The 18,303-nt window shown below is 30.9% G+C and overlaps 1 protein-coding gene across 4 annotated transcripts; it reads left to right on the plus strand.

Moving 5' to 3' along the window:
• The first annotated feature begins 1,441 nt into the window (after positions 1–1,441).
• Positions 1,442–12,607, plus strand: LOC7470815 (protein PLASTID TRANSCRIPTIONALLY ACTIVE 12, chloroplastic). Of its 4 annotated transcripts, none has more exons than XM_024588919.2 (10): positions 1,442–1,749; positions 1,861–1,937; positions 2,445–3,083; positions 4,999–5,111; positions 5,237–5,496; positions 6,468–6,589; positions 7,453–7,521; positions 11,462–11,518; positions 11,659–11,775; positions 12,240–12,607. In XM_024588919.2, the coding sequence occupies exons 1-10, from the start codon at positions 1,716–1,718 to the stop codon at positions 12,336–12,338; spliced, it is 1,587 nt and encodes a 528-aa protein (XP_024444687.1). In that variant the 5' UTR covers positions 1,442–1,715; the 3' UTR covers positions 12,339–12,607. The 4 variants fall into 4 exon arrangements, with proteins under 4 accessions (XP_024444687.1, XP_024444693.1, XP_024444690.1 ...); XM_024588925.2 differs by having other exon boundaries at positions 1,443–1,749; positions 1,864–1,937; XM_024588922.2 differs by having other exon boundaries at positions 1,444–1,749; positions 11,465–11,518.
• The last annotated feature ends 5,696 nt before the right edge of the window (positions 12,608–18,303 follow it).

Here is an 18,303-nt window from a genome sequence, read left to right on the forward strand (position 1 = left end):
CTTGACCACCGGGAAGACCATGTTATGACTCTTTTAGTGCCGATACAGAAGACAATGCTTGGCTATCGAAAAACACCTCAAGTGCTGCCCGAAGAGCACGCGTGTGTCCCAGCCGCTAGCATGTATGATGCACACGCCAATTATTTTTGTTTTTAAAATTATATTTAGTAAAATATTAAATTATTATTTAGTCAACTTGATTATAACTAAAAAAATAATAAAAAAATATGAAATAACCCCGTGATGCAAGTTAGATAATTATTTTATTTTTAAAAGTAATTTAATTATTTTACTTTATTTAAAAAATATGAAAAAACCAATTTTATGATTAATTCCATCCGAAAATAACTGATGAAGCATGAAGAAAAAACCCCTATTGATTTTTCTTGAAAGAATAAAATTGTTATTTTATTATGTAACCTACAATGAAATAGGTGTTAACGTCTTACCATAGAATGAAAAACTGAGGTTGCATTTGTTTCCTGAAAATTGATATCTGGAAAATCACTTTCTAAATTTTTCTGTATTTGTTTATCATTAGAAAAGTTGGTCAATAGAAAACACTTTCTGGTCAACGGAAAACACTTTTCAGTCAAATGAAAATTTGGCTTGGTTTCCAGAAAAGTGTTTTTCTTTTTATTTTGGGCGGAAAACATTTTCCGGAAGTTGTGAAAAATTTAGAAATGTCATATTATTTGCTGATTATATCAAATTTGGTCCTCAAAATTTTGATGATATATATTTTGTTTTGAATATTTTTTTTTCAATTTCATCAATTAGAATTTAATTTTTATATTAATTTTGGTCTTTATTTTTATAATTGTTATTTTTTTTTCTTATCATTTTTTAATTGAAATTTTTTATATATCAAATTTGGTCCTTATTCTTTTGATTGTTACTTATTTTATTTGAAATAATTTATGAAATATTAATTATTATTATTTTAATTTCTTCATCTTTCAATTTTTTATTTTTTAGATTTGATTTTTATTATTTTGATTATTATTTATTTTATTTGAGATAATTTATGAAATTATATTTTTTTCAATTTCATTCTCATTCAACTTTTTAATTTGTAAGATTTGTTCCTCATTATTTTAATAAACTTGAAAAAAATAAAACATTAATAAGTTATTTTCCAGTTCATTTTCCATGACATAACTAAACAATAGAAATTTTTTTCCTCATTATTTTAATAAACTTGAAAAAAATAAAACATTCATAAGTTATTTTCCAGTTCATTTTTCATGACATAACTAAACAATAGAAAATTTTTTCCAACTTATTTTTTATTACAATACCAAATATGAAAAAATTAATTTACTTTCTCAAAATTTATTTTTTTAAAAAAACTTTCTAAACCAACGGCGCCTGAGTTTTTTTTTTAATGAAGGCATCCTCACTCCATTTTAAAACAAAAAAATTGTTTAGTTCCATGTACAGTATAAAATAGGTCTCCGCCTTGTTAAAAAAGAAAAGCCCGTGTTGCCTTATCCCTTTCCTAAAGCCCCGACCACTGGAGCAACCCTCCGCACTTGCAAACGCGTAACCAACCGGCGCTAAACCCCTCAAACTAAAACTCTAGAACTCTTGAAAGTGTCACTCACAATCCCATGAAAAAGAAAATCCTCCGTTGAACTTTATCAACTGATATAATTTATTTCATTTATGTGCTACGTACTAGAGAAGGAACAGTCACAGTCACAGTCACGGTGATGGCTTCTCTATCAGCAATTTGGCTTTATCATGGTGGGTTTCTGCTTCATTATTACTCAAATTCAGTCAAACATATTGTGTTCTTCTTCAATATATGTAGAACTTTGAGAATAATTTTTTGTTTTCTTGGGTTCTTGCGTATAGCAGATAGAGGATTAAGGGGCAGTATTTCTGCTGATAGCGTTGTTAATGGGAAGCCACGTTTCAATCATTTTTTCCAGGTTTAGCTTTTCTTTCTTTTCTTTTGTTTGTTAATGCAAATGTATTGTTAACTGTTTGAACTCTACATTTTGAGTTTCTGGGTTTGATTAACAATAGAAGGAATGTTGATGACGTGGGCTGTCGTCTCAAGCTTGAAAATTAGTCTACTGAAAGCGCAGGAACCTTCTTTATTTCTGATTTAAAGAAGGGCCAATAATAAATGTGCTGTTGCTGCTGGATACCTTTTTGCTTCAAAGTTCAGCGAAGAGTCTAAGTTTGCTAATCTTGTAGCAAATATTGAAGCGTTGAGTGAGTTTTCCAAGGAAATGCCTACACCTGAGAGTTGTAGCAAATATAATGCAAATAGCGCTAGTCTTTATTCGATGAATAGACTAACTGTAATATGTTTAGGAGGATTTGTCTAATGTTAGAGTCCAAATCTTCATAGTTTAGAGATGCTTCATTCAATCTCATCTGCCATTTACTGATGGTACATGGAATAATTTCGATTAACAATTGCCATGCAGACGCCATTTATAGGCTCTTTTCCAGCTGGAACTTTGGAAGTTCGTAAGGCTCCGTCACTGCCTTGTATAAAGTGTGAGAAGAAGGATGAGAACGTTGAGCATGTATATGTTGAGCTTCCTCCCTACCATAGCTATATGGACTCAACATCTGGGCAGCTTGAACCGGCATCTGGTGCTCGTGCTAGTATTCCGGACCAGGAGTACTGGCCAGAAGGCACTGCTGATCGAGTTAGGGCTGCCAGGGCTCCTGAACCAACAGGATTGTCTGCAGGATCTCCATCATATGGCAAAAAGCCTGGAAGCAGGAGGAAAAAGTATAAAGCTTCAGTGGCTGCTCCTGAATCTTCTGAAGCAAGCATAGAATTCATTGATTCAGAGGCACTTGAAAGTTATGAGGAAATGAAAGAGGAACCTAAAGATGACTCATCTGACTATGTAATATATGATACAGAACCTGAGGAAGAAGATACCGGATATGAGTTAGACAAGAAACTGGGGCGTCCGCATCCCTTTATTGATCCAAAAGTGAAGAAGCCAATCGAGGGAATTCTTCCACAGGAAGAATTATGGTGGAACTGGCGAAATCCAGAGAATGAACAGTGGTCCAGATGGCAAAGGAGGAAGCCTGATGTTGAAACGGTTAGTATGCCAATTATAGAAAAAGTAACGAGTGACTTTAACTGAACTTTTTTTTTATGATGATATTTTGTTATGCTAACAAAGCAGTGCCTGGACAAACTTGACATGTTGTCCTCCACCCTTCTATTCATTTTAATGTAAAAATGGTGTTGATGCCAGAAAGTATTAGTGTTTTGAAGCATGCAATTCGATATTATTTGACTAAAATGTGAGAAGTCTTGAAGTAGCATATCAAAAAATATTCAGTGACATTGGTTTTTTTAGCTAGCCTTTCTGGCCCCTGTTCGTTCATGGGTCTTGGAACTCTGTTCTGCATGTTTAATTGTGTTGCATGAGCTTAAATGGTGGAGTAGGGCATACTATACTTAGAGAAACACTCTCCTCTTTGGTTCCTCAATAAGTAAAAAGTCTTTTTGGTAAAAAAATATGTGTCCCTGGTAGATTTTAGTGTTTGGGGTCTAAAGTGAATAGTCATGGGGTATTTTGTAAGCATGGAAAAATTGTGATTTCAGCATGTTCCTGTGAAACAGGGTTATTCTACTAATTTTCAGAATTATTTTAAGGCCTAGTCATATTTAGGAAGTTGTTATCTTAGTCTTTACACAAGCGACATCATTCAGTTTGCACCATAATTATACTTTAGACAAGCAACATCATTGTCAACTCATCCATTACAGTTCAAACCACACTGCCTTTCTTGTTGTTGCTTGCTCAGACTTCAGATTGAGCAAATTCAATTGCTGCCGAGTGTGTCTTTCTTGTTTTGGTTTCTTCAAGATCGAGCGCTTTGGTTATATTATTTGTAAGATTCTCGCATGTCGTTTGACCCTATCGAAGAGGATGTGTTACACCATGAAATATTTAGTGACTGGAGATATTTAGAGTGTAAATTTGGACTGGAGTTAGCTTTCGTTCAATTTCAATATGTGAAGCATGCTATTCCAGCTTATTTGCACTTAAAAGTACCCATGCTTATTAAAAATTGCTGTAAGATGGATATTCGATTCGCATACATGTGTAAGTTACGAGTGTACTATGATAACGGGAGCCTTATTGATACTATCTATCCTCCAAAACAAAAATTCAGATTATCACAACATGCAGCTAATCAAGTTCCATTGACTAGGAACACAAAGTCCTCTAGAGTTGGTGAAATATTGGAAACCAAAGTCCAAATTTCACAAACCATTTTCTATCAATGCTAAGCTTGACAGGTTAATAATAGACATTGGGTGTTTTATGACGCAAGAGTTAACTTTAGATATTGTAGCATCGCAAGAGGAAAAACTAAAAGAATGGGTAATTGTAGAACAAGTTGATGAATGACATTGAAGAAAACTTGTCAAAGGAAATTGAGATTGTGAAGACACAAGATGGACAAAAAAATTTCTTCAGGCTATGGAGTGCGTGCAAGTTCATGGAGTTTTTGCTACTTTGACACTTTTAGAACTCAAGGTTGAATTTTTTCCAACTACGGAGAATGATGGGAATGAAGAAGGACAACAATGGGAATCAATATTTGTTTAGTTAGGAATTTTAATATGGTATGATTATTCTAGATTTTTAGTCTTATTGAGGAATAATATTTATTATGTAGTAGTTAAATTAGGATTCTAGTTTCCTCAGGGAGTTAAAGACTTGTTAGGTTTTGTTATTTTACTTGGTTTGATGCTTATAAATAAGCACCCATGAATTCAGTGTAGGATAATTGAATTATTGATTGAATAAAATGAGCCAGTTTTCTTCAGGATTGTCAGTGGTTATACATCACTTGGCTTACCACAAACCATTCCTAGGACAAAAATCCCAAATCTGTTCTGCATCAATGAAATAATAAACCATGTGATGTATTAATTCAGAAACCCACTCCTTGTTTTTAAGTATCTTTCCAATGACTGCCTCAAACGTGGTGCAGGTTTTTCTCAAAGCAATGGCTGAAACTGGGCAGGTGAAGCTTTATGGTAAGGAACCAACATTAACGGAGGCTTCTCTTTACAGAGCTAGAAAACATCTTTACAAGGAAGAACGGTATAATATTGATCTCTATTTTGAACCTGTCATTTTGTATTTCTCTACGTAATTCTGTATCTTATTGAGGGAAATGTATTTTTTAAAAAAACATTGTTGGCTTATGTCACTTGCAATTTGTGTAGACTTGAAGCTGAACAAAAGAGACTGGAAAGGATAGGTCCAATGGGATACTACTCGGAATGGGTGAAAGCATGGAAGAGAGACACTTCACGAGAAGCTATTCAGAAGCATTTTGAAGAGACCGGTGAAGATGAAAATGCTCAACTAATTGCAATGTTTTGCCATCAAACAGATAGAGAATTTCGCATAATGATGGGGACTGATGTTCGTATTCGTAGAGATCCTTTGGCAATGCGAATGCGAGAGGATCTAATAAAGCAAAGTATCTAATCTAAAGCTGATAAGTTTGTGCTTTATCTATCTTTTAATTTTTATCACAGTAATTTATCTTCTTGATCTAGATGTGAAAATTGTTTGTTTGTGTGTGCACATTTCTCTATGATGTACAGTGAGGGAGGAAAGCAAAAGAAATGCATAGAAAACCTAGAAATCCACCAAGTAATCCTTGAGATCCACAGGAGGCTTTCTTGAACCGAATCAACATGGAAATTAGGATTCTTGAGATCCACAAGGATAAGGAATATGCAAGTTACTCAACTTTAATCCAAGAAATGTCTTTCTCAAACCACAAAAAATTGTACTTATACAGGCATAGCGAAACCCCAAAAATCAATGCTAAAATAGGAAATAAAACTAAAAAAACTAACATAAAAATAAATTTGAAGCTGGTACTTGAACAATAATAAAAACTAAATTTCTATAAATTGGTTATTCAGCACTTTTTTTTTCTCTCCCATCAAGTGACCTTTTCCTTTTCTGATTTTTATTTTAATTTTTCTATCTAAGCAAAAGGTTGAAGAAATGTCCATCCTTAATATTGATGGATTCTTTCTATTTGAAATCAGCTTGTATGTCCTTCAGATTGGCTGCATAATGGACCTACACATTCATGTATGTGCTGTTCTATTATTCGTAATACTTTGCATGTTCTGTTACCTAAATTGATAGTATTACTTGAACTAGGAACACCCACTGTCCACTCCACAGAGTCGTTCATTGACTATTTCTGCTTTTTGTTTTTTGTTTTTTTGGAAAAGCACTTTTGCATTCCTGGATTTATCATGACCTTATAAAGCAAGGCTGCTTCTTATCTTCTTTTCCTACCTAAATTATCAGGTTTTATTGTATGTTAATAAAGCAATTTGATGGAAGAAAGGTGAATTACTCCTTTGTTAGGCTATCAATCTTTCTTTGCTGCGCTGTAGCAGTTGATAATTTTATTGGCCTTTGCAGTTTGGGGTGGAGATCCTGTTTACCCAACCGTCAACTACATTCAAGATCCAAATGAAATTATTGATTACAGGGGTCCAGATTTTCATGAACCAACACCCAATATGCTGGATTACCTGAAAGAAGTTAGTATTCTAACCAAATTAAATTATTTAATCACGTTATAAATATGTTTGTAGTCAAGCATTTGTCGATGATTTCAATGGCTTTAGTGTATGTTGTGAACTCAAAATTGGTTTACAAGTGTGTTGAGTCAGTTTTTACTTTTAGAGGCCACAGTACAAAGGTTATGGTTAGTTTAGCTGTGAGATGATTGGATGATATCATCCAATGGATAATTGAATTAAGTTGCTACCATCAAAATTGTTTGTCGTTCCTCTCTAATTTTAGTCTCTCTGTTCCTTTTCTTTCATGAAGACTGCAGCTAATAGACTCATCTAATTTTTTGTATTCCTACTCCTGCATCACTTATTTGGGCATCTTACTTAATTTTTTTAACCCGTGAATGCTTGTTTATAAATGACACTGAGTTTTGGAGTTGGGTTTGCCAACCTAACAGATGAACTTGACCTCGAATCATTTGAGGTTTATGGTTCTACGCGAGATATTTTGAAGCCTGCTAAGCAACAATAAAAATGAATGGAAAGACACTTACGGATATGAATTACGAGTTTAGATTAGGCTTTGTTGTTTGCTTTCATTTTAATTCTATCAAGATTTCCAATTTAAATCAAGGTGGTGTCTACAAGAGGAACAAAACAAGGTTGCATTGTGCATATAGGAACTCAAACCCCACTAGATGGAGTCCCTCTCATGATGATCTTGGCCTTTTATTCTCAAGTTTGCCCAAGATGTTTAATATTTCTTTTTGATGTATTTAAAATTTAATTTCCATAAAGCAAGTGGAATTATTCTGTGTTTTAGGTGATACCTGTGATTATTACGGCAGTTTGTCAAATGCTGACTTTGTTTTCCTAACCTTGATCAGCATGGAAAAATCATATCTAGGAAGGAGCTTGAAAAAATTCTGGCAAAAGAGAAGACGGAACAACTTGAGGTAATTAACAGAGAGCTGGACTTGCTATATTATCTTTTCTGCCAATCATTTTCCTTTTTCCATCATTAAATATGCTTTTCCATGCTTCATTGCTGAATGATGAGATATTTGTAATAATATCACATGATCTTTTTCTCACCCCCCAAATTTACTATGAACTTGCTGTCTTCTCAGTCTTTAATTTCTATCCAAACAAATAAAAACTAAAGTCATGGAAATTAAAATGCTTGCAGGGTTTTCATATATTTATATATTTGAGAAGGAAGGGCCTTATTTAATTTTTTTTTCTTATCGTGTTTTGTTCTTTTGATTTATAAGAACTTGCTCAAAATAAAAAACAAACTTTTTTTTTAATTGTCAAACTAGCATTATTTTTGAAAATAAACATTTTGTGCAGTGTTTCTATTTGGTTCATTGAACAAATTAACATTATTTTCAAAGAAAAAATAAGAGCCCTCTTGAATTAGAACACACACTTCTCAAAATGAAGATAATGTTATTTTTCTCAATTTTTAACATGAAGTTAATGATAATTTCTACTTTAGCTATGACATGCTGTTTGTATGATTGTTGTGTTTATATTGTAAAATTATTAGGAAAAAAAGGCATTACTAAAAATTTGCTCAGTGTTTCTAATTGATTCATGACAGTGATAGCTACAACCAAACCATAATTTAAAACCCTGAAATCAAATCCGTATTGAAAATGTGGGTAGATTGTAGACAAGTAAACTATTTTCACCACAAGCAGCTTGCACTGCTGCACATAAAAAGCAAGGTGTCAACATAAAAACACTCAGCTTCTAATATCAACTTATTGAGGCCAATCAGAAGCTTCTATTGTAACCCTTGTAGATTCCTGAGGAGACTACTAAAAACAAGAACTTTTATTGAACTTTAACAAATTTAAAACAGGAGTTTATTTAGATCAACATATTGAGTTCAAAATCAAATCACAACTAATGAGGGCATAGTTTTAAGATAGAATAGATTGTGCATGATCAGGAGTTTTTTAAAGAAAAGAGAAAATACGTATAAAATGTTTGGAAAGGTTGATGTCAGACATGATAGTAGAGAGAGTAGAAAGAAGTAGAATTCCCTACAGGAGAGGGAAAAATAGAGAGAAGAAAGAAACCATATAGAAGAGGGTAGATCTGTATAGAAGTGGGCTGAAGGATTGCAAGAAAACCCTGTAGGGGTTCAAATATACAGAAGAAACATAGCTCTGAAATTTTAATTAATCATCAATGTTATCTCCCTCTTCTGTAAAAAAAAAATGGTGTTATATAGACACTAAAAAACCCTACTATCCTAAACTAAATAGGAAATAAGAATCCTCATAAAATATTATTTTTTAATAATAATAATCAAAACAAAATCGTAAAATTCTACCTGCATAATAATAAAATCATAAACATATAAAATTACAAACAAACAAGTTAAGTTTCTTGTTCCTATACTGCATCAAGTTTATTATACAGTTTTGTATTTTTGTTTACAAATTTGTATAATAAATTAATGTTTGTGTAAATAAGGATTGCATGGTTTACAGTTACTTTCTTTTCTTCATTTTCTTTTAAAGAATCAAATCAGATCATAATTAAAATATATAATTTGGCTTACAAACAAAACCATCTCTCTTAAGGAGTAGACCTAACTGAACTGCCCTAATACAATCTGGTCTAGTTTTGATTGACAGTTTACTCTGAACAATGATAACTCAATAGATTTTTGAACTTTCCATTCTTTGTTAAACCTTATATGGGATAATGTTATTCTATATTATAACTTAGTTTGTTGGGACAAACACTTATCTCTGAGATTGTTTTCTTTTTTCTTTTTCTTTATAGGCTTTTTTTTATTATTATTATTTGATTTGTCTTTCTGTTTGTTTTGGTTTCAGCCATCACATCTTTCATGTGTTTCCTGTTATTTTCCACTGTAGTTGTCCTTAGATTTTTCTAGACATAGATAGATGGATGAACCATTTAGTGTTAGTAGTGGTACTTGTCATGGCCTGATAAGCGAGCATTTGACTGGAATGCAAATAGGATGATCCCAAGGTCCACCTTGTCCACGCAAGCCTCCAACCTAACAAAATGTATACCAATAATAGTGTAAAACTTATTGTTCAGTATCAACTTTACATACTAACTTTAATAAGTGGTCATTACAGAATATTCAAAACAAACTCAGAACTTGACACAGGCATGGAGCTCTAGTTAAACCGACTGCAAGCCTAAATGAAAATATATAAATCAAATGGTTACAAATAAGCATACGGGAGGAATGAGCTTTTGGGATACCAACTCAAGCACATGGCAAACTTCTTTTACGCAGATGGAACTCGACTGCTAGTGCATGCTACTACCTGAAAAGTTAATAGAGATAAAGGGTGTGTTTTATATTACTGAATAAATGATACAAAATACTCATGGACGAGTACAAGCCATAGCACAAATATTTGACTGACTCATTTGCAAAATATTCTTATCCTGTAATGCCTAGTTTAAGAGTATTCTTTCATGTTATACTTGTGTTCTTGTTGGAGCTCCATATATCAGAAAGTCAAATATAGGGAGAGGAAAGTAAACACCTGTGATCAGGACATGAGAGATCTTGTATGCATACACCCTAATCCATGTGAAAAATCAAAACTTGAGCTCAAGTCTTGGAGTGTTGAAGTAGAATAGACTCCTTAAACTTGAATTATGGTTTGATCATTGAACTGAAGTTTAAACTTGATAGTGCTTTCTCCTCTTTGTTGCTAGGAATCAATCGCAAAGAAAATTTAGATAAGTCTGGACCATGGAGCAATACTTGCAGTTATAATTTTGGTTGTGGTGCTATAAACCATCGCACTAGTTTTGCCTTTTTGGTTTTTGCTCTAGGTTTTTTGCTAGCTCTTTAGGAACTTCATTTCACAGTTCACATTGTATAGCTTATATACTAGCTGCTTTAATTTTCTGCAAGCAGAACTTGGTAATTTGCTTCTTGTTGAGGCCTCTATTTTGACTTTTCCTTTTTCTGCCTTTTGTTTTCAGCTCTATGTTCTCATTTTTCAGCATGCAGTGCAAACTGCCATGTGTGTTGTATCGACAACTCCACTTGCTCATTTAGCTTTTCAACCTGAGTTTGGCTAATCTATAGAATGCAACCTCTTGATGCTTTTTGGCTGACTGTTTTAGGGTTGAAGTCTGCTCTTTTGACTCTTTTGGTGATTGGTTTTCCATTTGGAAACATAATTTTTTTTCCATGAGTTGCTAGAACATCAACTCACCTTACCATCTCTCACAAGCCGTACTTATAAATCAGTTACTATGTTCCTATAATATTTCTAAGCTCTTATACAATATGGTGCATTACAGAATACTAAGTGATTAGATTTGTGTTAGAGGTCAGGTTGTTTTGGGATCCAGTAATTGAATTTCTGATCTGAAAAATATAAAAGCAATCAACAATTAGAAAGAGCTACTATCATCACTCCAGTTAAGTCAAAGAATTACTTCCAACAGAGAAATATTCACACTTTCTATGTTTATATCAGTCAAATGCAGGAAATAAACTATTCATTCTATCGATATTCTGAAATATTTCAAGCATAGGTTATATCCATATTTATATGTATGAAATATTCGCAGTCACAATCAGACTTTGACTGCTAATAACCCTATTTTCCTATTTAAAATAGGAAAAACATAAATTGGAAACTCCAGTTTTCCTAATTAGTAGATATATATATTTTCTACATGTAGCTAGAAAAATATTCATGTTCGGTGGAAAATACTGAAATTACAAGTTTACTATTGTTTACGTGTTCACTCAAAATAAGTTTCAGTATTCTTTTGGATAACTGCATCTAATTCTTCCCAAGGAAAGAGTACTTGATTTTGGCTGCTTTTAATATTTACTCATCGTCATTTAATTCTTGATCAAAAAAGCAGATGACAGACATTGATGAAGCTATGGCACGAGCTGTTGACATTGGTGAAAATGATGTGAGCTTCGTGTCCCCTGCAATTTTGACCATCATCTGTTTCATACATCCACATAAACCACAAATTTATCATGCTGTACATTTTAATTAAACGTACCTGTTTCATATGTAATGACATCTTTCTGTTCACGCCTGCAATAGGGCGAGGGAGAGGATAGTGAGGTTGATGGAGAAGAAGAGGAAGAGGAGGAAGAAGACGAAAAAATTACTAGAAATTGGAGTGTTTATAAAACTACTCCCCAGGCTCGAAAATCAAAGGTGATGGTGCATCTTTCTAAATTATGTCTAATGCCTTGCCTCATCTGATACAGGCACATGCATGCAAACACACAGTGCTGCAGCACCAAAGCTGTTGCTATGATACACATCTCCTGGTGCTTCTGAAGCATTCTTGTGTTGTCTACTCTAAATTGTTTAAAATGGAAATATTTTCGTACCATTGCCTATTTCATTTGAAGTGGAAAAAAAGGCGTAACCTTGACAAAATTTGCAAGAATATAGATAGATTTTTTAATTCCTTCATTTTAGTAAAGACTTGTTTTAAGTACTTGTATTCTTTGAAATCCTAGAATTCCACTATATTAGAAGCGAGGATTTTTCCTTTGTCAGGATTTTCGGAATTGAGAAGTTGTGCACCTCTATTATCTTACATGTACATACCAGCTCCTACACTTTTCAAGCCCCTGACAAGAATCTTGTCCTTGATTTCCTTGAACCTGCAGGATAAACCTAAAAAAGAGGGTCCGTTGAGTCTTGAAGAGGCAATTGATGATTCTGAGAACTTAACTGATTTCCTCATGGACTTTGAACAAGACGAGTGATTGTTGCTTGGCCTTCAAAACAACGAAGTTTCTCAGCTCATTTGATTGAAACTGACATGTGGTGAGATAATTGAAACTCAGAATACAGTTCATTGTTAATCGGGGTCTTTCAGCGACTAATATGAGTATCAATTGCAGCTTAAGGTACCATTTTTGTTCCTTTTGAGATGTATGCTGAGCTTACTTTTAAGAACTTATGATGAATGTGCATTTTCCCTTGGGTATGGAAAATTTTGATATAAATGGGTACCAATATAATTTACCTTTTCTCTTTCCTGATTAATGTGCATTTGCCCTTAGCTATGGCAAATTAGGGAACCATATAAAATTGTGATGCGAGGGCAAGGGATGGTGGACCTAAGTTGGGTTTGGGATTTCCTGGTTTTGTGCTTATATAAACTGTAAGTGAAAGAGGAGAGATAAGCAATGACATGTGTGCTAGACCTCTTTTAGTTTTAGTTGTCTGCTAGATAGTGGTTCGTGCTATTATGCAGATTGGATTAAATTTTTTCTAACATAAAAAAAGATGTTCGGGCGGTGTTAATATTTTTAAAGAAGCAAGAAAAATTTGAGATTTGGATCATTGATTTGATTGAGATCAGTAAACTTGGTTAATTTAATAATATGATTAAGAAAAAAGGCATAGACAATAAATAAAATGAAAAAAATAAACTTGGCAATAATTAGATGCTAATATCATACTCGTAAAATAAATAAAAAAGCTTGTTAGAGATTTATTGTCGTTTCATCATAAACATTGCCCTACCAATAAAAAGAGATCACCAAGAAAATTCTAAAGTCACTGCAAAAGATTGCCTGATATATCGAATGAGGTTATACACGTCGTCAGAGCAATGGCCCAGAAAATAAACCAAATAAAATATCATGAAGTGAACATTTCATATTTATATTTAATTAATTAATTTAGCTTAATTTCATTTAATTAAAAAATAAAATTTATTTTAAAAAAACTAAATTTAACAAAGAATGATAAATAAAAAGGTCTGAAATAACCCGAGTTATTTTAGAAATTAGTGAAAACTTCTATAGAAAATAAAATAAAATAAAATAATGGAGCCCAATCTCTATTTAAATAAATATTGAAGGAGGAAACTGAAAAAATATAAGTTTAAAAAAAGAAAAAAAAAGCAAATCCAGACGAATCTCTTAAACCTTGGTTCATCTCTCAAACTCACAACTCGTGAAATTCTAGACTCGCGCTCAATCAAAAAGCTCAATTCTCAATTAATTTAATGTTGAAAGATGAAATTGAAAAAAAATTATCAATTTAAAAAATTTACCAAAATAAAAAAAATAGTAATTAAAAAAATAAGGATAAAATCTCATAGGAAAAAAAAAATGAAGGGGGATGAAATAGTAAAAAATTAATTTTAAAAATTATCTCAAATAAAATAAATAAGAATTAAAAGAATAAGAATTAAATCTTACATGAAAAGATTGGAGGATAAAATTGAAAAAAAAATCCAACTTTATAAATTATTTAAAATAAAATATATAGTAATCACAATAACAAGAACTAAATCTTAATGAAAAACAAACTAAATGGTTCCTTTGAAAATTTGAAAGGTGAAACATGAAAATCAAGCATAAAAAAAAAACAAGACAAAAGATAATCAGTGCTAAACCAAAGGTTAATAAGCCATATGTGTCCACCTAGGAATGGAGGAACTACCAAGACAATTACAACACCATTGTGGAAGATGAATTTTGGCCTTCAAGAGACACCCCACGCGCGCCTCTCAAAGCACACACCATCTAATTTTGTTTTTAAATGATATGTTATATTTATTAAAATACTAAATTACATTTTAATCAAATTGATTATTACTAAGAAACTAGAGTGAAAATATGAAAAGTCTCTAGACACTAGTTAAATAATTTTTTCTTTGAATGATAATTTAATCATTTTATTGTGCTTTGAAAAGTTAAAATACAAAAAAACTCATGGACATCAATTAAATTATTTTTGTTTTTAAGGGTAATTTAATTGTTTTATTATGCTTTAAGAATGTGAAAAAACTGAGCTGCCCCAATCAATCTGAAATGATAAATGGATTTTGTGAAAAAACTGCATTGTCTTCAATAACTAATTCAAAGATTTCCTCTTGAAAGAGAAAATTCATCATTTCACTATTTTAATTCATAGTGAATTGAAAGATACTAGCCACAATTAATTTTTTTTTTTAATATTTCAATCATAAAATCTCTTTCCCCCCTCCCATCTCTTAAGTCCCTTTATATTGCAAAAAGTTCAATTTGGTTCTTAAAGTTTTTGAAGAAGTTCAATTAGTCCTTAAAGTTTTTGATTTGTATATTTTTTGTACCTATAGTTTTAGATGTTTATGTTATGGTCCCTAAAATTTTTTATTTTTACATTTTTTATCCTTGTAGTTTTAGATGCTTATGATTTGATTTTAAAACTTTGTTTTTCTCATATTTAAATCTCTAAATGTTAAGAGGGAGAGAGAAAATTACCAGCAAAAAAAAGAGAAGAAGATTTTGGCCCGTCATATTCTACCTATAAAAAGATATGCTTTCATTAAAAAAAAAAAAGTTGAATGAATAAGAAAAAAAGGATTTTTGATTAAAAAATAAATTTTTTGTCCATGAATTTACATTATTAGAATTCGTGTGAATATTTATTTTAATTATCTTAAGTTTTTATTCAAACAATCATGTTAATAAAAAAAATGTTTCATCAAAATAAGAAAAAGATATATAAATAAGAAATAGGGATTTTGACCAAAGATATATAAAATGTTTCATGAATTTAAATGCTTTGATATTTATTTTGATTGTTGTAGAGTTAATAAAAAAATCACTTTTAAAATGACCTTATTGTCTTCACTTTTTTTTTTTGTTTCATAATTTATTGTACTTAAACTATTGTTAACTAGTAGGGCTTTATATGGCTTACACTTATAAGATATTTGTCTATGCATTTATCTAAAAAATCAACTTCATGTTTTAGTTATTTTTAGATTTATTGTATTAAGTTACGATACACATAGAATAACTAATAATATCTTATTAGTTACTTTCATTATAGTTTTTAAATTTAACCAGGTGATCTACACGTAGAAATAGCCAAGTCAAGAATAGAAAGAGTTAACCTAGATCAACCCTGAAAACTAAAAAAAAAAAAAAAAAATTGTAAATCATGAAAAAGCAAGTAATCTAAAGTAAGGTGCATTAAAAATCTTTAATGAAAGACCATCACATATCAAAGCCACTGAATGCAATATTATATTTATGGTTCAAAGAAGTTTTGAAGAGGAAACAACATGTTTCAAGTTTTGAAGAGTCCATCTTCAAAAGAAAGAGACATTAGATGGTGATGGTGGCTTTGAAAAGTCCTATTTCAGGCATATTTAGATCTAAGAAAATGACTCTGAGTGGTGGAAGGAGTAGAACATGAATATGCTTTTCTAAAATAGTTCTTGGAAAGAATGATGAGTCAATGATGGAAAAAAGTTTTTTTTCAAATAGCTTATAGTTTTTTTTTTGTTTTTTTGTAAATTAGAAATTTTTTTATCTTATTTATATTCAAAACTATATTATTAAAAAAAATTAAAAAAATCAGGTTTGGTTAGTTCATCCAGATTTGTTGGTAAATTTATCGTGTCATCTGGGTCTAATTCGTGGGCATTTTCTTAATGGACCTTCGTGGGCCCAAACTTGACTAATATCAGGTGGTAAGTGAGGCATTCATGATTCCTTTATGCTTGTTTTAGCCAATTTCGTAACTTCCAATTTCAGAATCTAAGGTTTTCGTAATTTGTTGTATCCCATGAAGGAACGCAGTAGCTACAAAATGAGCTAAGGTTGTGTTTGTTCAATAATTAAAAACTGGTTTTTAATGCTAAATGTACCTCATGAAGTCATCTTTAAGGAATCTATTTCTTTAGTTATATTAGATGACTGTGAAAAATGCCTCTTTAAAAGAGTTGAAGAAGGAGACCTGTCTGGATTGAAGCGTAGGTCGATTAAAAAACTATTATTGATCATTAAATAAAATAAAAAAAAGGGTGTTTACGTCTGTTTGTTTGCTGGAAAGTAGTTTAAATGAATTCCGAGAAAGTGAATTATTTTCTGATGTTTGGTAGTGTAATGAAAAATAAGTTGGAAAACATTTTCCAGTGTTTAATTATGTCATGGAAAATGAGCTGGAAAATAACTTATTAATATTTTATTTTTCTCAAGTTTATTAAAATAATGAGGAACAAATCTTACAAATTAAAAAGTTGAATGAGAATTAAATTGAAAAAAATATAATTTCATAAATTATCTCAAATAAAATAAATAATAATCAAAATAATAGAGATCAAATCTAAAAAATAAAAAAAAATGAAAGATGAAGAAATTAAAATAATAATAATAATTAACATTTCATAAATTATTTCAAATAAAATAAGTAACGATCAAAAGAATGAGGATCAAATTTGATAGATAAAAAATTTCAATAAAAATATGATAAGGAAAAAACAAATAACAATCATAAAAATGAGGATCAAAGTTAATAAAAAAAATTAAATTTTAAGAGATGAAATTGAAAAATAAATATTCAAATTAAAAGTTTGAGGATCAAATTTGATATAATCAGCAAATAATATGACATTTTTAAATTTTTCACAACTTCCAGAAAGTGTTTTCCGCCCAAATTTTTCACAACTTCAGAAAGTGTTTTCCGCCCAAATTTTTCAGGAAAACACTTTCCTGGAAACCAAGCCAACTTTTCATTTGACTGGAAAGTGTTTTTCATTGATCAACTTTTCTAATGATAAACAAACACAGGAAAGTTTGGAAAGTGGTTTTCCGGAAACCACTTTCCGGGAAACAAACATAGCTTTAGTAAAAGTTTAGAAAATATGTACAATGGGGGACCTTTGAAATTTAAATCAATGGTCAAATTAAATATAATATAAATGATATAGAATACATACTTTTAGACCCAATTTGATAATTATCGGCGCTATGTTGCAGGACAGATTAATTTTTTATTGAATGTAAAAAATATATACATGTATTATTAACATGTTTTTAGTAGGAAAAAATAAACAATGTTTTCCAATCCATTGACAATATAGAATAATGTTTTCCAATCATATGACATTTTTTAAATAACGTGTTTTTCAATCAACCCAATATTAAAGAATAAAATTGAAAAAAATTAATTAAAAAATGACAAAAAAAACATTTGAGTCAACTCGAGCTAATCGAATAAATCCGTGACTTTAGTCATGAGACAAAGATAATCTCATAGAAAACAAACCAAAATAAAATATATAGTCTAATTTCCAATCAACCTAATATTGAATGATGAGATTTAAAGAAATGATAGAAAGAAACCCTAGGCAATTAGGCTAACTTGCGACCTAGATTGTGAGACTATGATAACCCCATAAAAAGTAAATAATTTTTTTTATTATTAAACTTAATTTTCAATTAATCTAATGTTGAAAATTGAAATTAAAAAAAAATATTCAATTAAACAAAGGACTCAGAAAAACCCGAGTTAACTTGGTTAACTCGCAAAACTCGTGATCTCGGTCATGAGACCATGATAACCCTATAGAAAGAAGATAAAAAAAAATATGATGTTCAATTTTCAATCAATCCAATATTGGAAGATGAAATTGAAAAAAAATAAATTAAAAAATATGATTGAAATAAACCATAAAGTCCAATTCATAATAATTATAGTTTTTTTTAACCATTTTTTACTTAACAATATGATAAACCATTTAATAATATGATAAAAAAGAGTAGATGATTATAAAACTGAGCACCAACCCAATGTTAGGATATTTTCTTGAGATCATGATAACCCGGTATAACAGAAACCAAAATAAATAACAAAATTTAATTTGCAATAAACCCAATATTAAAATATAAAAATGCAAAAAAAAAAAAAAAAAAAAACAAAAACAAAAACAAAAACAAA

This window comes from Populus trichocarpa, chromosome 1, assembly GCF_000002775.5.
Source record: "Populus trichocarpa isolate Nisqually-1 chromosome 1, P.trichocarpa_v4.1, whole genome shotgun sequence".
Classification (NCBI taxonomy): domain Eukaryota; kingdom Viridiplantae; phylum Streptophyta; class Magnoliopsida; order Malpighiales; family Salicaceae; genus Populus; species Populus trichocarpa.

Coding starts and splice junctions, on each gene's coding strand:
- LOC7470815 (XM_024588919.2), top strand. CDS start 1,716: ATGGCTTCTCTATCAGCAATTTGGCTTTATCATG. Junction 1,938..2,444: donor GTTTCAATCATTTTTTCCAG/GTTTAGCTTTTC, acceptor ATTGCCATGCAG/ACGCCATTTATAGGCTCTTT. Junction 5,112..5,236: donor CATCTTTACAAGGAAGAACG/GTATAATATTGA, acceptor CAATTTGTGTAG/ACTTGAAGCTGAACAAAAGA.